The sequence below is a fragment of the Abrus precatorius genome, unplaced genomic scaffold (assembly GCF_003935025.1).
Source record: "Abrus precatorius isolate BTA unplaced genomic scaffold, Abrus_2018 Scaffold8, whole genome shotgun sequence".
Taxonomy (NCBI): Eukaryota; Viridiplantae; Streptophyta; class Magnoliopsida; order Fabales; family Fabaceae; genus Abrus; species Abrus precatorius.
The window spans coordinates 19,998,548-20,022,949 of NW_020874428.1; the positions used below are offsets into that span (position 1 = coordinate 19,998,548).

The 24,402-nt window shown below is 27.2% G+C and overlaps 3 protein-coding genes across 4 annotated transcripts; 1 reads left to right on the forward strand and 2 right to left on the reverse strand.

The window, feature by feature from the left end:
* Positions 1-231: 231 nt before the first annotated feature.
* LOC113846776 (autophagy-related protein 13a) lies at positions 232-5,654 on the reverse strand. Of its 2 annotated transcripts, XM_027475406.1 has the most exons (4): positions 5,374-5,654; positions 3,527-5,079; positions 3,261-3,442; positions 232-1,046 (listed from the first exon to the last, which is right to left on the reverse strand). In XM_027475406.1, the coding sequence occupies exons 2-4, from the start codon at positions 4,823-4,825 to the stop codon at positions 698-700; spliced, it is 1,830 nt and encodes a 609-aa protein (XP_027331207.1). In that variant the 5' UTR covers positions 4,826-5,079; positions 5,374-5,654; the 3' UTR covers positions 232-697. The 2 variants fall into 2 exon arrangements, with proteins under 2 accessions (XP_027331207.1, XP_027331206.1); XM_027475405.1 differs by having other exon boundaries at positions 3,527-5,654.
* An 11,068-nt stretch (positions 5,655-16,722) lies between these two features.
* Positions 16,723-17,120, forward strand: LOC113848276 (protein RESPONSE TO LOW SULFUR 3-like). The gene has a single exon (XM_027477730.1). The coding sequence runs from the start codon at positions 16,759-16,761 to the stop codon at positions 17,041-17,043; it is 285 nt and encodes a 94-aa protein (XP_027333531.1). The 5' UTR covers positions 16,723-16,758; the 3' UTR covers positions 17,044-17,120.
* A 4,198-nt stretch (positions 17,121-21,318) lies between these two features.
* Positions 21,319-23,900, reverse strand: LOC113874401 (thaumatin-like protein 1). Its single transcript, XM_027512623.1, has 2 exons — positions 23,408-23,900; positions 21,319-21,767 (listed from the first exon to the last, which is right to left on the reverse strand). Exons 1-2 carry the CDS (start codon positions 23,898-23,900, stop codon positions 21,319-21,321), a joined length of 942 nt encoding a protein of 313 aa, XP_027368424.1.
* Positions 23,901-24,402: the final 502 nt, after the last annotated feature.

Consider the following 24,402-nt stretch of genomic DNA (forward strand, 5'->3'; position numbering starts at 1 on the left):
ACTCTGATACCAGATTGTTGAAAACTTTTATCTGAAATAAATCTAAATTAAGAACACAACAAAACTGAGTTGCTGAAAAACGACTTGCAGTCTTGGCTTAAATAGCCTTTTAAGCCAATCAATACACGTACACACTACAACTAAAAAATAGCCCACTTAGCTAAAATAAAGGCTAGTGATAACAGAAATGAAAAAAATAATAACAAATCAAATCCAAATAAATATTCCTAAAGATTAGGACTTCTCAGTACACCAAGATATTATTCAAAATAGAAACAATACACTAAACTCCTTCAATGTCAACATCTTCTATAATAAAATTATCAGAGTGAGTGATTATACTAAAAAAGTCCATTATACATTTTAAGCAGTGTTTCTATGCTTGCATCCATCTTTAGTTCTACACAATGAAATTCAACAACCTTTCAATCAAAACGCCAGTAAAAATATTTTTCCAACCATTGCCATTGCCACATTCACAGGGTAAGCAAGTTACTTTAAAGACTCAGCGCAAATTAGAAGCATTTTGGTCATTGTAAAATAACTTTTGTTGTTTCTAGCCAACAGAGTCAGGATATGTACAAAAATCCATTAGATCATTTTCTTTCCCAAAAGAAGTGTATGTTCTGTATAACTGTAATTAGTACCACTCTTTGGTCAGCATCAACAACGCCCCACCCCCACCCCAGCAATGTTTTTAAGACCTTGATGAAAAGCCAATATTTGAGGATGCTTTAGCTTCATCTCTGTTCAGGATCCGAGTGCCACTCTTAGAAAGAAGAAAGTCTCTCATTTCTTTGTAACTCCTGAGCTCTTCAAGTGCATCAGCCGTCTTTCGAGGCATGAAGAATCCAGAAGCAGTGGCAACTCCTCCCTCAAGATCAGCCTTCGGGGATTGAGATGAGTAACAACTTGGGTCTTGGCGCAAAGGAGGTGCTGTCCTTAGCATGTGCACAAGAACACCAACAGCAGCATCTTGTGATTTTTTTCCCATTGGCAGTGATGTTGAAGTGATCTCTGCAGCACTCTTCCCATCCGCATTATGACTATGCATAAAATAAACAAGAAAAGAGAAGAAAAATTTAGATATTCAAACACAAATTCATAGATATTGAGAGAAGCATTTAGAAAAGTAGGCCAAAATCAAAGCAGCAGATCAAATAAGAATAATATGGTAAAACAGTATTCCCAAACATCTAACAAATGCTGAAGTAGAATTGGCACAGCAATTTGCCCATTCTGCACAATTCCCTCTTCCAATCAAACATCCTAACAAAGAATCTACAAATGGCCATAGAGCTGCAAAAACTAATCAAACAAGTTTTCATCAGTTCCCAAAAGGCTAATCTATGAGCATGTTACTGGCAGATAAATGACATGCAACTACATGTTCCTATAGCAAGTCAAGTTGCCAAAGTAGAATCTATCATCTTGAAATTCAGGTGTAGTGGATACCAAGCACAGGCATATGTAGCTGGCGGCTCACCTCCTCCTCAGTCATAATATATGAAAAGACTAAAAAACCAAGACAAACAGCAACTGACAACAACGAGCAATCATGAAGTCTTTTTTGGGGGGTTATGTGAGTAATCGTAAGTTGACAAACCATGTAAAAGTGTACATATTACTTTTAATTTTGTTAGTTATTGGTAAATAAAAAACATGACCATTATTCTGAAAAAATAATATGTCAGGGAGAGAAACACCACACTCTCAAACAAACTCAGGGGAAAAGCCATGTTTGGGCAGCCACATGGAAGTTGGGAAAAAACCCTATCCCATAAAAGATGATATATAACAACAACAACTAAGTCTTATTTCACAAGGTGAGATCAGCTACATGGATTATACAATGCTATTAAGCTCTATCAAAAATCAAATTAGCTGGGATATTATTAATCAGAAGATCCATTTTAATAATTTCTTCCAAAGATCTTTTAGGTCTCCTTCTATCCTTTTTTGCCGAACTAAAAATCATGCCATAAAAGATGATGTAATCACTTTAAAATCAGATGGCCTCATATTTAACAATCCAATTGGGCTCACCTATATTTAGAGAGATATAGTGGACAAGTTACAACCCTGTTCTCAAAATATATCCAGAGATCACAATTCTATTCACAGGAGGACAAGAAACAATTTTGCTCAAAGTGGATGGACTAAAAAACCAGAAAAGGTGTATCCATCCAGGGATTTAGATATTACTAACTAGTAACTACTATTGTCAAGTATTTGATCTATAACCAAACTTGCATATGACAACTGCTATAACCAAACTTGTGAGAGGATACACAGGATATTCAGTAAGAGGCTATGACAAACTTGGCTTTTGGAGATTAATCACTTGGTCATAAAAACAACTATTTTGATTAAATTGTGGAACGCCCTATGCTTATAGTAAACTTTCTTATTTTTCTGGTACTGAAAAATCTGAGAAACACCTTTGTATGTATAAGAAGCAAAAACTTAATATATGAAAGAGTTTTATTCTAATTACATTCAGATTACATAAAGCAGGGGAATCTATTAGAAAAGCCATACGAACCTTTCAGTTATTTATTATTACTTCTGAATTCTGAAATAGCAATTACAAACTTTATGGTCTTTTTGATCTCTAAATTTACCAAGATACAGATTAATGGAGTTTACAGGGCTAATATGGACCAATTATTAAAATTAAAGTATGTTAAAAAAGTATTCCTAGAAGTTTTTAATTACCTTATGCTCAATCACTTTGACTGGAAAAGGATCATAGAGATATAAAATAAATCTATGGTGATTAAAAAATTATAACCTTCACATGTGACCCATTTTACTAATCAAAACTTGACTTTAAAACCAATAAGAATCACAGAAATAACACCGAGCAAACAGATCTATAAAGTCCCACAAAAACAAAATCATAATATCAAAAAATGTACTGGTCTTTCCCTTAAAGCATTCCATGGAATATCCGTCGGTTTTTTATCTGTTGAACACATGTCTAGAACATTGTCAATGTTTAAAATACATCAGTCCCAAAATGCAGGTTTTCTTTTACCATTCTGATCATGTAAGCAGACTACAGTAACTACTAATTTGGAACAAGTTACACATCCAATATAATTTTCAGTGATAGGCATTGCTATTTTCTAAAATATCATTGAGGAAGGATATCTGCTAAAAGTAAAACAGGGGACATATCACACTAATTACAAACTGTCAGTACGCTTACAGATGCCTAGCACTTTAGTTGTGAATGACAAAGTTTACTAAAGTACCTGGATTGAACATCTGGTATATCAACATCATCAACATCAAAAGGACATGAAAAGTCACCATCGTCCAAGTCATCCTGAAAAGATAATCTACTTGAGGTTCTAGAAAATCCAATGCGTGGTGAGCCACTTGAAGATAACAATCCTGAGAACCGCCCAGAATCATCCTTGCTATCTTTGACAATCTACACAGTGAATATTAGGCTTGTCAAAACAGATAAACATACTTGATTCTAACTTCAGAAGTAGAAATGAATGACCAAAGTTACCTTTTGACCAGTCCTTGAAGCTTCTAATTTCCTTAATGACCTGATTCCAGATGCAGATTCCTGTGATGAACCATCATTCCTTCTGGGAGATAAAGGGGGCAGCGAATTTCTGCTGGGATCAGAAAAATTAGGAGAAAGGTTTCTAGAGCTTTTTCCCATTACTGAATGAGGATGAGGTATAGTTACAGGGGCTGATTCAGAGCGTACACGGGTTTGAATTGGATTGCCAGCATAGAAGTAGGTAGGTGGCGATGGAGATGGCGAGGGTGAGAATGGAGGAGAAAGTTGATACTCATCGTAACTTGTAGACCTCTGCCGATTATGCATTCGATAGTTGTGCATTCTGACACCATGACTATCAGTAGGTGGAGATGGAAAATCATATGGCTTGGGAGAAGCACGATACACCGGTGGGGAGCCAACATATGGATGGTTCTGTACAAATGGTGCTGCTTTATGGAAGCCACATGTCCAGCTATGAGGTCGATCAAGTGGCATAGAAGTAGAAGATGGCGGTGCTATCCCTCTTACTGGAAAGGAAGTGGCACGAACACCCTTTTCCGAGGCAGGGAAAGACCTCAAAGGGTCAGTATTGGGGCTTCCAACATAATCAGTAATTATTTTTGTTGGCAATGAAGTTGAACACTCGAGGTTGAAATCAGATAGCGTAGTGCGGTAGGTCACAGATATACAAAGGCGGCCAGGAAGGGCCTCAACAGGAGCAAAATTATATTCTTCCATTATTCCTCCTTCTGCCCGAGAGAATGGATCACTAAAGGAAGAGACCTTGTAAACAATATCAAAATTACAAGTATGGCTTGATGTACCTAGCTGTCTAAATATCTTATAAGCCGGGAGAAGCCTCATTTGAGAATAAAGAGCACGGAAAAGTACTATTGACTTCTGGTAAGTCTTCTTGTAAAAGCTAGTAATGTCCCCTGTATGAGGAGCCACTACAAGGGGACACTCATACTGAACAACCCACCTCTCTATAACCGTCTCAACAGAAGAACCATTAACTTCATGAACTAGTATAATGTCAATTATCATTGGATCCATCAAATTTCTATGCCAAAAGTGCAAGTTATCCAGCGCAGAAGGTCTATCACCTAATGCCAAGTTAAACCACTTGTCACTCCTCCTCACACGAGAACCCGTATACAGGTCACCACTTCTATCATGTGGGCGTAACAAAGGCACCCTTGAGTCCAGAATAACGTGTAAGCACTTCAAAAGAAACTGATAAACAATTTGTTCCAATTTGCCCAATTCAGGCTGCATATTATTCTGCAAATCCATCCTAACCCAGGGAAGAAAAAAACTTATTTCTAATTAAATTCCCCCTCCACCCAAGAATATATTTTTACCAAAAAATTATCCTTTCCCAGAAACATCCACTACTTGTCAGACTCATACATCTCTCTTCAAACAGCAAATTCCAAAAACACATAAGATGAAGAACAAATCATATAGCTCACAGTATCACCTCAGTGATCACCACCAGTGAAAATAAACCCCAGCAGCATCAAGCAAAACCGGAATCATGGATCACTCTGATAATTCAAAAACAACAATCAGCAAGCATGACCAAAGAGCAATATATGCCAACATCATCAACAAGCAAATTCCAACTACAATGCAGATATACACATGCCCATGAAAGAAAAATCAACTGGGTACACAGATCACAAAGGATTTTCAAGTAATCAGCAACAAACTAATACAATTTTTTTCCCGAAAAAAAAAAGTCGTCGTCGTCATCATGGGGATCTACAAATAAAAAACGAATCTTTATCACATGGGTAGCACCAGAGAATCTCTACAAAGAGGAAAAGGGAAGCACTCACATGGTAGGAGAAATGGAGACGAAGAAGGGGGTGATGGGTATGGTGGCATTGGAAGAGAGACGCCATTGGAAGATAGAAGGTTGCGTAGAAACACACAGTGCCGTAGCGTTCTCTCTCTTCAATTCCAAATTATTATTATTATTATTAAGTGTATAATAATGATGATAATTTATTGTATATTTTAATTAATCATGTTTGGAAATGAAAAAATGTTAGTAGTTACTAGTCGTTAGAAAAAAGGTTGAAAATTGCAGGCACGAAGATAAGAAAGGGATTTCTTTCTTTACTTTTAAGGTTCTCTCTGTTCTCACTCGCAGCCAATTTTATCGTATAAACTCTATGATTGATTGGTGTTTTTCATTTTTCTTTCTTCATTTTTTTCAAAAGAAATAATAGGATGGAATCTAGTTGGTTGAGTGATTGTACATGCCCCCCACCTTGCCGTGGCATATAACAACAAATATGGTTTGATTTTAGGCTATTTTGTATAAAATAATAATAATTTTTTGTGATACCACTGTTAGTGGATATTTAGAAATTGTGAATTGCTAGATCCGTTTGAAAGAGAAGCCCATAGATATATCAATATAAAATGGTAACACATGTCATCACTTGATTACTTAATGGTCTTGGAAAGCAATTATGACTTTTTGACTTTAATAATGGTTGCCTTAACATTGTGGTCGAAGATATCACAGATATTTGAGCGTCTGGTTTGTACTTTGTACTCGTAAAAACTCACCTTATTATTATTCCTTGCTCTGCTTATCTCCTTTTCTGTGTATTAGTTAAGGTTTGTTAAAAAAATTAATTGAAAATGTATAAGATGTCATTGTAGTATCAATAAAACATAAATACAAAATGAAGCTTAATATAACATATTTTAAATTGACAAAAAAAACTTTGATAGACAACATTAGTTATGCAAATAAGAGAAATTTCATCGTGATTTTGTAATAAAAAACTTAAATTTCTGCTTTGATCTCATTCTTGATTAAGTAACATACAATTAACTTAAGATTAAATATTAAATGTCAAAGATACAATTCAATACAACATAACATTTGTTATTAAGACTTACTAATTATCATAGCTATTAAAATGATGAGAGAAAATTACTTTCATTGAAATTTAGCAGAAAATGTTTGTAAAAGTAGGATCATAACTATTCTTGGAATGAAAATATGTCACTAACTTTTTTTTCCCCGGGTTACATGATTTGTTAGCTTTTTAACTTGTAACCTAATTCTATTACACAATTTATTGGGTTGATAAATGTTTTTTAATAATATATCTTTAAATCTAATTTTAATTTGATTTCGGACAGAGAAAGACTAAAACAATTTATTACATCCAAAATTTTAAAGAGAAAAAAAACTTTTAAATTAAAGAAAAAAGTTATAAAAGAGACTAAATACTCATCAATCTATATATCAAATACAGCAATATCATTTTAATATCTGATTTGAATTTAGACAAAGCATCGTATATAAATATAACATTATTATTTTAAACTTATATAGGGGTCTAATATAAACACATAAATCAAGTGTTAAAATAGCATTACTCTATTAAATAAATTATGTGAAATATATTTATTTTTTAATTAAAAAATTATATGATGCAAATAGGTTGGCAAAGTCCGGTACAAAACATGTCAAAAAATTGAGTTATATTGTCTTGTCTTACAGTGAGTTGACTAGTTAAATATAAAAATTATATAAAATAGTTTAGTAGTTTAATAGATTAACAAGTTAACTCTCTTATAATTAATTAAAATAATTTTAAAAAAATAAAAATTATTAAAATAATATTTTAAATTGATACAAATTAATAATTAATTAATATAATAAACATAATGTACGTAATATCATAAATTCATTAACATTTTTACCTCCTCGTCAATGATAATGACCATCATGCATCTCAATAAATCAGTACCTTTTTATTCAATGGAATTATTTAATTAGATAAATTAAATCTCCAAAGACTAATACGTACCTTCAAATTTCATATCTTATGCTCAAAACTATCTTGGTCTAAGTCATATCATTTAGCCATAAACATATAATACTACATATATATATAAGCTTCGATAAGTCATTCTCTTTAAAAGCGAAGCATGAGAAGTGGAATAAAGCATATACTAGGCAATTACATTCATAAACATTAAACTAATAGGCATGCTCAGCAAAAATTAAGTAGGTAAGCATGCATATGCATGCTCAAACATCATCGAAATCTATTAATGATAGGCATGTTGACGCAATGATGCTGAAGAAAAAGTCATGAAACAATGCATATTGCATAACAACAACATTGAAATTGCTGATAAGGGTTCAAGGAAACTTAAACTCGAGCAGGTAATGTATAGAATTAAATTGCATACATGATCTAAGTGCATGATACCCAGATAGAATGGAAGATGTCCAGAGTGTAAGGAAACAACTTGATTATTAATGAAAACACAAGACACAATTATGCAGCAGATTATGACCTACATGTTATGGATCATAAGATGGTTAGCTTTGATAAAATTTCTTTTTAACAAGCTATCATATATAGTATGCATGTTTTTTGATAAATTGTATTAGAAACATTTTATGCTTTTTTTTAAAATAATCATCATTATTAATGTTATATTAAATATGTATAATAAATAGTAAAAGTTAGTAGTTCATCTTTAAAAAAATATAAATATTCTTTCAAATTTATGAATACAGTAACAAACACTAAATTTATTTAACAAAACTTGTTATTATGTACAATAAAAATGTGTTTGGTAATATAAATTTATAATTTATTTTAATCAATAACTTTATTTGAATATATAATACAAAGGGTATGGATTCTGAGTAATACATTGGCCAGTTATCTTATTCTTACAGGCTTACCCTATTTATGAATCCAAAAGAAAGAGATTTTGGTAAGTTGCAATGATCTTGAATGCTCTGTACACTCCATACTTGTAACAAGGACATACTACACTTCAGAATAATTGAGATTATATACAATCCACTTCTATCTATTAAATAAATATTTTTATTTTTAAATAATTCTAAAAATTGTTTTAATCGAGAGTATTTTTAAAATTATTATATTTTCTGTTACATTATTATTATTATTATGAAATATTTTTTATATTAAACATTTATTTTTTAATTTAACTTATTTATATAATAAAATATTCATTAATAAAATTTATCAAATATTAAAAAGTCACGTAATATATTTCTTTTTTATTTTTTTCTAATTTTTTGTGTATATCACATGTATTTTTTTTAGAAATAATATTTTTTGAGCTAAATAAAATCATTGCAGATAACAAAACTTTTTTCTCTAATGCAGACACATATCCATGGATAATGTTCTGCAGTGTTTTCAATATTTTGATTAAAAAATAAATAAAAAACACGTTTCAACCAAGAAAACCAACGTATCTGAAAGGCTTCTTTTGGGCCGTGTTCACTTATAAGCCCAAATCTAATTCTTCATCTGAAGAACAAAAATCTCATCATAAAAGAAAGGGATATGTTGACCAAAAATTAAAGAAAGGGACAATAAAAAATAAGAATACTTATAGTTAAATATTTTTTATTCATAAATTATATCCAATTTTTATATATTTATTCCTTATATTTTATTTTAAAGGTATTATATATATTATCTGCACTTAAATTACAAAAAGTATACATTTTTTCAGAATAATTATATATATAATTATATAAAAAATCATTTTTAAAATGAAGTCAAGGCATAAAACAAATATTTTTTAAAAATATATCCTCAAAAGAAAAAAGACAAAAGAAAAAAAAATCAATTGTTTCTTTAATGAGCACATATTTGGTGTAAGGTGGTTGTTATTCCATGTGAATTGAGAAGATATCTCACATCTCAGAATATTTTATTCCTATCTTTGCTTTCAATGTAAGATATTTGATTTGTCTAGTTGCCTAGACCTAAATCTACGGTTAATCCTGTATCTACAAATTTTGGGACATAAAAAAGATTATACGCAGGAACGTAATATAATATATACTAGTAATTGTTTTATTATTTTTTCAATTTTTTTGGATTATTAATTAGTTAGCATAAGTCTTTTATAATAAAATAATTTATTTTTTTTAATTGATTATACTTATAACAGTTGTTCTTTGTCAAAGTCTCAAAGATAAAATATTGAAATTATTTAAATCCTATTTGAGGTTCACTAAATTATATATAATGTTAGAGAAAATATATATATTTTTTAAATAAATTAATCATTTTATTGATTTTTTAACACTTCTCTTAATATTTTTAATTTTAAAAATAAACTAACACTGTAAAAACAATATAAGATAAGGATAAGGAAAAAATTAGAGAGTTAAAACAATTGAAGAAAATATCATAAATTTATAGAGTAAAAAAATTATATATATATATATATATAACTGTCAATTAATAATAATTTACAAATTATTTTAGAATTGTAAAGATTCACATTAACTAATGTTTGACCTTATACTTATAAAAAATAGTCATTTATGAAAAATAAACTTATAAAATAACTTTTTTTTAAGTATGTTGAATACACAATAAAAAAAATTATAAAAAAAAATTGTATTAAAAATCAAATAATAGTACTTAATCTAATGCATTAAAAAAATTAAATGATACATTAGTAAACATTTACTATTTAGATACTTTACTATAATTTTATAAATTTTTCTAACAATTTTTTATTTTATAAATTAAATATTGAATAATGAGTCAAAATTTGTTTAAATTGAATATTAAATTTTTCTTTTCTTATTAAACTGAATGTTAAGTTTTAACATTTGGACCACTTAAAAGTAATATTATTTTAACATTTAGTTTGAATATTTATACCAAATAATTTATATAAATTAAAAAGTAATTATGTTACGATTGTTTAAGGTGTTTCATATATAATTACTTAAATTAAATATTAAAATAATATTATTCGGCTGCTTAATAATTTTTATAAAATATAAAATTAATTAATTTAATTATTAAATTATCTTATATTATATTTATAATTACATATATCAACATTCACATAATTTAAATATTTATAAAGATATTATTTAAAATTTAATTTTGTATGAAAATTTATAAAATTGATCTGCTTAGTAAAATACTTTAAACTAAAAAATTGAATCGATTAATCTTATTTTTTATAAACAGTTTCTAAGTAACATATGTATTAAAGTTTGACATTTATTATCAACAAATCTAATTTATATATATATATATATATATTCTTGAAAATATATGTTAAAAAATCAATAATAAAAATAAATAAATTATATATTTTTTAAAATAATAATAATAAAATTAGGAGTAAGGCAATTATTCTAAATTTACATATAATATTATATCATTTTTTCCTATGTTAAATTTATTAGGCTTACCCTAAAAATTTATATTTTTTTATTTAATATTTTATTTTGAAATTTTAAAACAAGTTTTATAAAAAATCATACAGTCTCTATTAATAATTTTATATATTTTTTAATATATATCTATGTAAAATTCAATTTAACTCATATAATATAACATAGAGTTAATGTGAATGATAATATAGTATATTACACTTTCATATTTTTAAAATCTTAATTTTAAAAGTTATAACTTTACAGGTGTTTGTGATAAAATTATTTAATAGATAAATAAATTTACAATTAAATTAAAATTAAATTTAGAATTTTTAATGAATTTTATAAGTATATATTTTTTTAAGAGATAAATGAATGAATAATATTTAAATGAAAAAAAATAGAAAGTCATCTTGAAAATTATTTTATTTTTATTTTCATTAGTGATTGATATTTTAGTTGTAATTAGTTTTGGTTCTTGAAATTGATCAAAATAAAATAAATATGAATTGGTTTAAACAAAAACTAGATAATTAATAACTGATGAGTCTAAAATTCACATGCTGTTTCAATAAATAGATAAATTCATAAAAAAATGATTAAAAGAAACAAAAACAAAAGATAAATCGTAATCCTAAATTTTCATATCTTTAATAAGTTTATAAAATAACATAATCTAAAATTTAGAAGAAGGTTTAAATATGATTCAAGCACTATAAGTACAGGGTGTAACAAATACAAACACATGCATAATTTGTAACAAAAGTAATTGCAACTTGTCAATTTCACATGTTAATGATACTATAATATAACTAATTCTTCACAAAAGCTTCAACAATCTCATTCCTGATTGAATCTCATATTTGATCCATATATGGTGAGAACCTAGATGATGGCATATTTTCAAGTAGACTTGCACCGTTATCATTGGCATGCTCATCATCAGTGTTGATGAAACTCTCTTCATCATCTATTCTTGTAAATTCAACATCAGTGAGACTATTTTGTCTAATAAAATTGTGTATTCCCATTGTAGCAATAACTATCTGAACTTGAGTTGAATATTTAAGTTTTGGCATACGGTTCAGTATCGCAAATCTATTCTTCCATACATCAAATGTTCTTTCTATGGTTCCTCGTAAATTAGAATGAAAATAATTATAAATTTTATTGTGGCAATTAAAGTTGGTAGCTCACCTAAAATTAGGAAGGTGATACCATTCACATTTGTAAGGTCTTACACACCTAAAAGAGGTTGGATATCCAATGAGATATATAAAAACAAATATAACCAATTATAACAAGTTAAATGCAAAGTAAAAATTATTAGTTATAATGCAAACCTATGGGAGGATATGGAAATTTGAGAGAAGCATCATGCGTTTCATAAAAAAATCATAGCATCATGTGTTTTATCTTCTCACCCAGCTAATGCAAACATGAAGTACATATCCCAATCACATATTGCCACAATATTTTGGGATGTATAACCTTTTCTATCGACAAATCTTGCATGTTCACTGGGAGGTACTACACATGGTACATGAGACCCGTCAATTGCTCCAATGCAGTCCTTGAAATAAGACCAATATCTCAAGTCATGTTGAATCTTTGTATGAACATTCTTAAAAGAAAGATCATATGGCTTAATAAATTTCATTGATAGCTTAAAACCTGCGATCAAAACTTTGTGAAAGCATCTACTAACAGTTTCTTCATAGAACTGAAATCTTTCTTGGATCATCTTATTACCTACCTATGTCCAACAATATTTAAAAACATGGCAACCATCTCTAAAACTCCAATATTTTTTGTTACCTTCAACAAAAGGCATGAAAAACATGCTTTTCTATTTGAAACATTTCATGACAGCGAATTTAATGACCATATAATATTTTTTGAACCCAATTATGCCTAGTTAATTTACCAGTTTGACATGATTCTTTGCATAAGCACTTTAAACTATGATCAATAACTAAAATGACTGTTGCTGCCATCAAGAATTCCATATCATCTTCTATGTTATCTTTGGCAACATTCTCATCCAAGTCATCATCATTTTGTGATGAGCTTAGAATAACCATTTTATTAAATTTTTTACAGAAAAATTTAATGCTTTATTTAAATGTTTTTTGTATAAACTTCTAGAGAAGTATTTATAGAAAAAATTAAATTAGATAATGAAAAATATTTTTATAAATTAAAAATAACTATGTATTTAAATTTTAGATAAGTTAAATGAGAGTTTTTTTAAAACTTTTTAAAAAATAAAAAAAGTATAAATTATTATATTTTATGAACAAAATTTTATTTATTTTTATACAAATTTTTTTATAAATAAAAATTTTCTATAAATTTACAGAAAGAGACCTGGTGACATAAAATTTAGTATACTTCTAACTTCTTAGATTAAGAAGTACTAGAGCATTTTGTCATAAATCAGACCATCTACGTACCCCTATCACCAATTTCATTGAGATTTTCATGGAAGCAAAAATCTGTATTAAAATTGGATTTGGTTTCAATTTTAAATACCAAATTGCAAACTCAATAGTCACTGACGGCAATTGCGAATCCATGTCATTTGGCTCTTTCGCTGTAATATTATTATTTGATTCTTTGATGACATTGTTTGTGCCTTCTCCGTTCGTTTTTAGATTTGTAGAAGCCGACCATAGCTTGTCCTCTCTCATCCTTCTGTCTCAGCTGCTTACTTTTTTTTTTTTTTAAATACTTGTGTGCTTGTCTACGCCATAAAGCATAAAACCCCCACACGACACGCGTGTTCTCGTAAAAGTAGCAAAAATATTTTACCAAAAAAATATATATTTATTTATTTATTGACAAAGAAGTTTATATTTTAAATTTTGCATACATTACCCTTAAACACCTTTTACTATTTATCTTAATTTAAACTCATCATTAAATAACAATCTATGCATTTATTGTATTAACAATTGAGCATTATAAATTTGATATTTCATATAATTATACTTTCTATTTTTCTTTCAAACCTCTTAAAAATATATTTTAAGTTAAAAATTAAAGTATTTTGTTATCTATTTTTATTGTTAAAAATTATTTCTCTCATTATTTTTATTCACCCTTTTTAAAAATTAAAGTATTTATTTAGTTACTTATTCTTTATTTGAAAGTGGAAAAGTAAAAATATGGAAAAGAATTGAATAATAAAAGAAGAAGAAGAATAGTTAATAAAAAGATTTCTCGTTAGTAAAATTTTAAAATATAAATTTATAAACAAATTTTAAAGTATTTATAAAACTTTTCCCTTTTATTTAAAAATTCTAAAATAAAAGTTACAATTGAATAAACATTCTCCTTTCTTCCATTTTTTTCTTTCAAAAATTAGCTTCTAAATAAACTCTCAATACACTATAACTTCACTCTGACCAACATATTTGTTCTTAAATTATTTAAAGTCCATAGCACACAATGCAATTTTATGTTTGTATAGATATTTATAATATCATGTCACTAAATTAAAGTTCGTAAATAAATGTTATATTAGCAATACATGGTTAACAACTAATATTTCTATATGATATACTTAAGCAATGTTTTATGGTAACGTAATGAACAAGCTGGCGTTAGTTACAAATCAGCAGCGTGTATAGCTGAAGAAGAAATATGAGTTAGTGAGGAGTTCCCTGACGTAACTCCCATTCTCCACGATCATTTATATATATTATCTCTTTATCACAAGAGAATCAGCTAAATGTTAGAAAAATTACCTCCAATCAAATGTTTTACTTTAAAAAATAATATACTTTTAAACCTCATATCATAGATTCTGATTCAACACTTTGCACGTAAGAACGTAGTAATTCTCACTTCATATATCTTTTCATTTTAAATAACTCAAATCTTTTGAAATTTCAAACACAAATTTTAAAGATAATCAGGATTTTAGAATTTACAGAAATTATTATTTAATTTTTATTATATTTTTCATCTACTATATTAATTAATATTTTTATAAAAAAGGAATAACTAATCCATTAAGGCAAATAAAAAGTAGTTATATGTTATTAAGTCTATTTAAAAATATTCATAATAATAAATGATTAAAATAAAATGATGTATCCTAATTATATGAAGGAATGTATGTACTTAGAATAACGGGAAGATGTTTCGTTGACACAAATTATACAATAAATAAGGATATAAAAAGAATTAACAATTAATATGTAAAAAATAAGTTTATATTTTTTATACTTTAGAGAAAAAACTATTTGTAAGTATTTTAAAAAAAATTAATAACAACATATTCTATTATTTTTAAAATATTTTTTATTATTGGTTAAAATATATTAAAAAATATAAGATTATAAAAGTTTTATTCTTAATTTAATGATTCTTATCTATATCTTTTAAATAAAGTTTAGTCAATAAAACAAAGTGTATTATTAAAAGTGTGTTACAATTGTATTTTTAGGACTCATATTTTTATAAGTAGGATAAAAGGGAATATCAAATATTAAAAATGCATTATAATTTTTGCTAAATTTATAAAATAGTAAAAAAAATAAAAAAAATAAAAAAATAAAAAAAAGAATAAAAAGGATATTATTATAGGACTTGTCTACTTAACACTTCCATTGTTAAGTAATTTTGTAAAAAAAAAAAATATTGAATTCATGGACAATATTAATTTTTTTTTCTAAAAAAAATGAGTTTGATTACAATCATGTTAATTTCTAGCTAAGTTGTCAATAACTTGTCGGTTAATGTTAATGCTTGATATGGTGTTAAATATATGCTTTAAGATTGATGATAAAAAATAATATTCAACGGCTCATATTAAATATTATACTTAAAAAATGTAATCATTCATATTTAAGTGAAGTCTTATAAACTAATGTAAACTTTGAACCAATTTATGAAGGAAATTTTATGAAAACTAAAATAAATTCAACCTCATTGTTTGATTCACACTCTAGAATTTATTTATCAATTATTCAAAGTTAAATATTTTATAAATATAACTAAATTTAAATTATAGTGAATAAATTTTATTTTATTTTTTATATTTTACTCGTCCTCATCCATAGAAGACTTACTGTATATTCTCTTTAATTTTTTTTTATAAGAAATGAATAATTTATTATAACTAATAAAAAATAATACATTATAAAAAATAATTATATAAATTTATAATATATTTTTAAAAAATTCATAATCATAAATAATTAAATTAATAAATTATATATTAATCAATTTAATATATTTATTTATTATATAATGAATAATTATTTCATTAAAATAAATTGTATAATAAATAAAATATAAATATTTTCAAATTTAATGTATACGTTTTTTATATTTAAGAAAAAATACAAATTTATTAACTTTTGAGCTGAATTTAAACGTTTGTAAATGTTATATCTGTATTAAAATTAATTTATTGTGTTTTTGTAGTGTAAATATTTTTAATAAAAATGTTATTTTAAATATTACTTCAAGCTCATTTATAATAAATAATTACTAATATTTTGTTATAATCATAAGAAACAAAAATTTATTTTTAAGTACACTAATAGTTAATTTTTTTTATATATTTACTTATTGCAAAATTTATATTAATGATGTAACAAATACTTTCATTTATTGAATATATAAAATATTAATGAACATTATAAATATTTTTAAAATAAAATATAAATTTATAATATACAATTATTTTTATTAATCTTAATAAACCATTTGTTAACAAATAAGATGTATTTAAACTCAACTTAAGAAATACGGTTAATAAAATTAAAAAATAATTTATTTCTTTCAAAAGTAACGAGAGGTATACTTGTAAGCTGTGAGCGATATAAAGTGAGCTAAACAAATGCGTAAGGCAGGTTCATTGAACCTGGACACAGCTGATTTAAACTCTCTTCGATATTTATACACCATCGTCTTGTCCATGAAGCATTCATTATTCATATCCATACACAAAGCCAACCTTTTACACTGCTATTGCACTGACAAGACGATGATGGGAATCGCACAGGGTGAAACGACGGCGTTGCAGCTGAAGAAGAGGAACAAAGAGCTAGAAGAAGAGCTAAGAAAGAGCAAGGAGAGGGAGGAGCACATGAGGCTCCAGCTCCGCGTCGCACTGGATCGCCTCCGTATAGCAGAGGACGCGGAGGAACGCCTCTGCTCTCAGCTCGGTGACCTCGAAGCCGAGGCGCTTCTGCAGGCGCGTGATTACCACGCTCGTATCGTTTCCCTCATGGATCAACTCTCCCAAGCCCACTCTCCTTCCCCCTCGTGATCAAAATCAATAACCTCTCTCCTTTTCTTCTTCGATACGCATGTCAAAACGCAGGATTTTGGTGCGTTTTGCATTTGTGCTTGTGCAACGCGTGGTTTTTAATTTCAATTGTACGGTTATACGGTGTGAAATGAAAATCGATGTGCTTTAGTTTGCACAGTTCTATTAAGGTCTGATTTGTTCGCGGGTTTAATTTATAATATTGATTTCGTTTGTTGTGTGATCTCAATTCAAAGATCTATTGATTAATTAAAATCATTTTTTGGAGTTTGGGGGTTAAATTTAAAAAGTGTTTTTGAAATAAAATACACCGAAAAACAACTTTCTTCTAAATCTGTGTGATAAACCAAAAGAAATACTATATTGCTTCTCAAATTTAATAGAATATAATTATGATCTATCTCGAAAACTTGAAAGCATTAAAAAAAAATTAAGAGCAGCTGGGTAGGGATTTTAGGTAATGAAGAGTTAAAATAAATACGCAATAAATTGAATTTCTATTCCGCTGTTTTGGGTTTTTAAGTTTTGGTGTCGAGTTAAAATACTGTTTTTTTTTTTCCTTTTATGGTACATAGAAAAAATATTTTAATTTAATAAAACTATCTTATGATCAAAATTTGTCAAACCTGAATCTATGCAAGCTATCCCATGTGAACTGTTGAGAGCATTAGGCTTTCAGTTTTAGTACTTTAGATGAAAAGATTTTTGTTTGGGAATTTCAAAAAGAGAGAAAGAATTTAAAGAAAAAAGTATTAATATAAAATTAAAGAGTTTAAAAAAAAATTAATACAAAATTTTTCATATCAGAAAACTAAAAAAATATGGAATTAAAAGTGTTTATAAATCCTTTTTATTAATTAAAGATTCTTAAATTAAACATTATATGTTTTTTCTCTCTCAAAAACTAACTAAACAAAATCTTAATTATATAGAATATCCCGGTGCAAATTTATTGTCAAACCAAATTGCAATAGTGGGAATTGATTTTAAGGGTGTTTAACACCATTTTTTTGGCGATAACATATATGGTTCGAAGTTAAATACGACCCGTTAATTTGTGTTGTAAAATTTAATTGAGATTAACGTTCGTACAATCTTTTTTCACGAATTCAGGTGGGATTTTCTTGTTGTTAAGTAGAAAACAAACAAAAAATCACAATGAAAAGTATTAAGAGCTTATTTAATGAATATGATAAGATAGTAAAAAATAAGATACGAGAATTAGATAAACATATAATAAGATAAAATTAAAATAAGCTTTTATTTTATATTTGATGCATATATGAATAATAAAATAAATACATTATTTCATTATATACTATTATTATTTTCAACCTAAATTTATAAAAAAAATAAAGTTTATGTTAAAAAAAATTGATAATTCTATAAACTAGAGTTATCATGTTCTATAGTTAAATAAATATTAGAAATATAATAATATAAATTATCATATCTTATTTTTTTAATCATGTCTATTAAATGGACCTTAAAAATATCGAAGATGAAAAGAAAAATTTATCATTTGTACAAAATAATATTACTCTCACATTTATTATCATGATGAGGTTGAATTACATTTTATGTTATTGTTCGATGTCACCTAATTTTTTTAAAAATATTTTGATCATTAATGATATTTTTTTTACTTCAATTATATATTTTATACAATTCATTAAAATATTATATTTTTTTTTCTATAATTTGCTAAAAAATAAGTATATACAATAAGACATCTCTCTCTCTCTCTATATATATATGTATATTTTTTCTTTGAAAATTTTATGACCTGTATAATGCCGAAATTTATATACTTTAATAAATATCAGTTGATTCAATCCTGATCTGGTCATGAATGAGGACATGATGGAATTGATTTCGAGTTCATAAAATTCATATTAAAATCTAAGAGTAAATCCAGGTAAAGTTAACCATCCCACGAAGACTCAACTAGAAATCTAGAATAAAATAATGGGATGAATAGTGTTTTTCTAATATCTACCGAATGAGTGAGGGGTTTCATGTGTCCTCCACGTAAAAGACAAAAAGTTTACTACTTATTTTTTCTTGGAACCAAATATTCAATAGATGCTGCCGTCGAGTCAAGTTTCGAAAACATAGTAAGTTATTAGTACGGTATTGAGGATTATTTTAGCAAGAATCATATTTATATATTTCTATAATTTTTTTATATTTTCTCATTTTTTATTATATTATATCATTTATGAATTTTTTTAATTATTTTTTCTTTCGACCTCTTCACCCCAGAAATAAAATGTAAAATAAAGATCATCGCATCATGAGTGGAGAAGTAATGCGCATGAGCAACGAGAAAATATATTTCTATTTAATTGAAGATTAAATAGATGATGAATCCACAATAAAATTTATGATCGTAGCAAGCACCGAAATTATAAAGTGCGTTTGATGGAATTATTAGCAAAAATTTAACATAAACTTTGCTTAACAAATGAAATATTTGGTTTTTTTTTCAATAAAAAATAGTTGAAAGTTTTGAACGTATAACTGTAAAACTAGTTTAAAGTTTATAATTTGTAGTTAAAAATTCTTAGTTGCATAATTAGTTAGTTGAATTAAAGTTAGTTAGTAAAGTTAATTATACAAGTGGTGTTAAATGACTAAAAGAATATATAATATTTATGTTAATATAATATTAAAGTTAAATATTACTTATTTATTTATTATTAATTAAATAATTAAAATAATGAAGAAAAATGAGAATAAGGAAAAAAAAGAAAAGAAAAAAAAGGAGCGTTATTCCGTACTGGTGGTGTTCTTTGGTGCGATGAGAAAGAGAAAGTAAGGAAAACATTTTTATCAGGATTACAGTTATTGTGGGACGTAAATTGTTAAAAAAATTAAAGATATTATTAATAACTAACTTTTGGAAATCAAATGTTACTTAATATAGTTTTGAACAATTATAAGTTTTTTTTTTGTTATTAAATAATTTTACTTATGGAAAAAATTAATAAACTAAAATCTCTTAAATATATGTTATAAACTTATATTATTGATTTTCTTAATAGCCGACTTAACTCGCTTTGCTTCCTTTTCTCGTTTACTTTTTTTTTTTTTTTCGTTTGGTTCTCTTAATTAATATTATAAAATTAGTAAGTTATTAACTTTAAAATATACATAGGACAAAATATAATCTTGAAAGAGTAAGCATTGAAAAGTCAATATGATAAAAAGCTAACTTCATGACTTAAACTATTTTAAAAACTAAATTGAATCAATTGATTGATTTTACTGAGAATCACTTAAGTCATCAGACTGAAAACTGAAAAATTAGAGTAAAAAATAATTAAAAATTAGTTAAACCGGCTAAATTCATCTAATGAGATTTATTTTTACAGTTTTTTTTTTAATTTCTATATGGTATTTAAAAATAGCATATATCAAAATGTTAAATTTTTAAAAAAATTATGAAAATATGAGATCCAAAAAATCTCATTAACAATTTTTAGTGTAAGTGAGATTTAAAGATAGAAAAGCTAAAAGTTATAAAGTACGATTGACAGTTTTTTAATTCAATGGCGATTTTTTTTTTTCATATTGTCATATTTTTTTTCAAAATTTCGTATTTTAGTATTTAATTTTTTACTCATATAAAAAATGCCTATTTTTACATATCATCTTAAAGATTTATCTTTCTATTAATTTATTTTTAGCCTTCTAGCAAATAGGTGATTTATTAATTTTATTCAGCCATCACAATCCATTTACGTTTAGATTTGTTCTTTGTGATCCTCATAGTAGGCAGTGCATGTATAATAAATTGCTGCTCAATGCTGCAAATAAAAGAGGTAGAAGTACATGAGAAAATTAAACTACAGCCATCAAATAACAAGGAAAAGGATAAAGACCAAGAAACGAGTCAAAGAAGTGCTCCATATATATAGCTTCATCTTATGCCATGAACCGATATACTCAAATATTAATTTTGGGTGTATAAAACTTGAGAGAATAACTTTTAGGATTCTTTTATTCCTTGATACATAGCAAATGACTTATTGTTTTGTTCCAAAGAATTTTATTTTATTTTTTTGCTTCTACAATTGAGTTATCTCGAGAGGATAGGGGGTAAACTGAAATTATGACAAGGTGCTCTCTTGTTAGAACTTTGGAATAGTAGTTTCTGCATTGATTTCTTTCCTTAGGATCCTTCATGTGTTTCACATTCTCTGCTCTTCACTTGTATCTTGCATATGCCCTTTTCAAGAAACACTTGTGGGATTCTCTAATGGCATTGTCTCATATCAGTGGCTGCGTCCTTGCTGCAAACACAGAGAGAGTGGCGACCAAGAGAAAGATTGTCACTGGAAAGGGTAAGAGAATATTAGAAGAAGAATGGACCCACTGAATCTTCTGATAGGGCCATCTAAATGATGATGATGGTGGTGGAGGAGGAAATGCACCATTTGGTCTTTTAATCCTGTTGGTGTTGGGACAAAAAACAATGTCATATTGAAAGGCTTTGCAAATGAAAGTGCTGGTGGCATCATCAAATGCATAGCTATAGGCTTTTGGACAAGCCTGCTTGAAAAGGGTGGAATAGTAGGAAGGTTGGCATGTTGTTGGGTTGGCAAATTCTCCACTGCAGCAGTACTGATCCGATCCAAATGCCTCGCATGCACTCTTACACCCAACTACACCACCTTCGTATCCATCTCCACCAACTACTTGAAGTTCTTTGGGGCAACCTATAAAATTGCATATTTTGAATGTAAAATGTTATCTAGTCATTATCTCTGTAATCTAATGGTTAAAAAAAAAATATTTTTTTTCCACTTATTTTTATCTTTTTCTTATGAAATCAAAGCCTCAATTTTATATTTTTAAATTTTACACACATAATAATAATAATAATAATAATAATAATAATAATAATAATAATAATAATAATAATAATAGTGTTAATATATGAACAAGTGAATAGTACATATAAAAATAAAATTAAAAATAATTTTATAAAATAATAAATTATTTGATAAATTCTACTGTGCTTTATAAATAATAAAACATTTTATACATAAAACAATTATCATGATAATAGACAGTGTTATTAATAGTTTATATAAAAAAACGTAAATATTTTTTAATTTTTAAAATATTAAAAAATTTCAGTCGTTAAATTTAAAAAAGATATACAACATCATCTTAAATTTATATAATATCATATCAAGTACTATTATTTAGGAAGTCAAATTATAAATATTAGTTAGTTTAGCTACTAAAATTATAAAAAAAAATTTTTAGTCTCTAATTATTAAAAATTAATATTTTAATTTTTAAAATTATAATTTTTTAAATTGTTAGAAATTAATTATTTTGAAAGAAAAATAACTTTTAATTCCTAAAAATATATATTTTTAGTCTCTCCCCTTAATCTTTATTAAATTCATCTAATGACATATTTGATTTGGCAGATTAAGGGTTAACTTGATGCATACATGACATAAAACTTAGCACTGGGTAATCCTAACATATTAGCATAAATCTCAAAGAAATTACAAAATTACCTAATTATACAAAGAAAGTGAACGGACTAATGGATAAGAAAGCAATAGTTTTCGTGTAAATAAATTTTTGAATGAAGTTGTATTGAAAGAGAAAACCCAACCCAACAACATATCCTTTCCTATTTCTTTTCTCATAAGATATAACTATCCTATTTAATTACATGGGTAGCCATACATCCCCACTTAACATATCATATCTACCATGTTAGACAAAATTGATAGAAATTGACAAGAGATTTGTTGGCTTTTTATTTTGGTTTTTAATTTAAAAAAATTATATTTTAAAACAATTTTAAAAAACAGTTTTTAAGAAAAAAAATTTGTTTATTAATTTAGTTGTCAAAATAAACAAGTTTATGCAAAACTTATTTCATATTATATTAAAAATAAAAAAAAATATTTTTAAAAATAGTTTTCAAGAATTCATGTTAGCAAATAAGTTTTATTTTTTTACTTTTAACTTAAAAAAAAAGAAAAAGAACACAAACAAGTGCTAAGTGGTTTTTGATAATTTTAGGAACTAATTTTCTTTGTATCATAGTTTTATGGTTTAAATTGGTGAGTGCTTATAATTTCAAGGATTAAAATAATTAATTTATAATAATTTTAAGGGCAACTTTTTTAATAGTTTTAAAGACCAAATTAATGAATGTCTATAATTTGATGGACTAATATAACATATTATTCCAATTTTACGTATAATAATTGAATTACTTTTTATATGATGACTAAATTCATATATTTTAACCATAAGGAATTATTATAGTACCTAATGAAACATGTTACAATTGATGGCTTCATTTTAAAATTAGAACTCTTACCTCTGTTGATATCAGTCACACAACCGGTGGCATTGCAGGCTCCACTACCATATACACCTCGTGGTTGAACAAGAAGTGGCAGATTGTATCCATCTACCATGCTGACATCATAGTAATCTTGTTCATTGCCTTTACCAAGTGTTATCTCAAACAAAGAGGTAGGAGGAGCTGCTCCATTTCCATCACATTCCAGCCTTCCACCACAATCACCTGTTTGGCACTTGCCAATTCCTGTTGCATCAAATGTGCAACCAGTCCTAGCCCATATCCTACCTGACCACCCTGGAACACTAGTAAGTTTGATCATTTGCCCCGAGTCCAGCTGGAATCCGGTCGTCGGAAGTGGAGGCGAGCCGGAGCCGGAGAGTGTGCCAGGCCATATTGTATAAGGGCAGTTGTTGGTTATGGTGAATATTGAAGAGAAAGAATAAGATAAGAAAGTACATAGAATAACAAGGAAACTAGGGAACTTCCAAGATGTCACTATTGGCATGTTCAATGATTCTAGTTGGTGTTATTTTGTGTCCTTGAGGGTGTACTAGAGGGAATTGAATGAGCCAGGAATGACCAATCATCCACATATTTGTACCAAAGAATTTGTGCGCTATGACTTATGAGTTTCTTTGGCATTACAAAACCAACATGCTACGTTGCTTTGGTGAAATTCTCAGCCATAATACCAGTTTTATGGGTTTAGTATTTCTTTTATTTTGGATGGCCTAATTTAGAAGCAATTCTATGCGCTTGCTGTTTTATGGGAAATTGAACAAATAGGGAAATAATCTATGTCACCTCTATGACTAGAGAATCATTAATTTCCTTCAAAGAATCGTGTCAGGAACTATGATTCGACCATGTTAAGGAAATTGCATAGGATGATCCTATAAAGAAGTGATCTATGATTCCTCCATCATCGAAAGTACATTGACTAGGATACGTAAGGAGGAAACTTCTGTATGAAATTATGCATATTTTCAATGGTAGTACACCTAACC

Excerpts from the sequence above, each read along its gene's own strand:
- LOC113846776 (XM_027475406.1), bottom strand. The coding sequence starts at position 4,825 with ATGGATTTGCAGAATAATATGCAGCCTGAATTGGGCAAATTGGAACAA. Across the intron at positions 3,443-3,526 it reads CTTCAAGGACTGGTCAAAAG|ATTGTCAAAGATAGCAAGGA; the intron begins GTAACTTTGGTC and ends TTCACTGTGTAG. Across the intron at positions 1,047-3,260 it reads ATACCAGATGTTCAATCCAG|TCATAATGCGGATGGGAAGA; the intron begins GTACTTTAGTAA and ends TTTTATGCATAG.
- LOC113848276 (XM_027477730.1), top strand. The coding sequence starts at position 16,759 with ATGATGGGAATCGCACAGGGTGAAACGACGGCGTTGCAGCTGAAGAAG.
- LOC113874401 (XM_027512623.1), bottom strand. The coding sequence starts at position 23,900 with ATGCCAATAGTGACATCTTGGAAGTTCCCTAGTTTCCTTGTTATTCTA. Across the intron at positions 21,768-23,407 it reads TGTGACTGATATCAACAGAG|GTTGCCCCAAAGAACTTCAA; the intron begins GTAAGAGTTCTA and ends GCAATTTTATAG.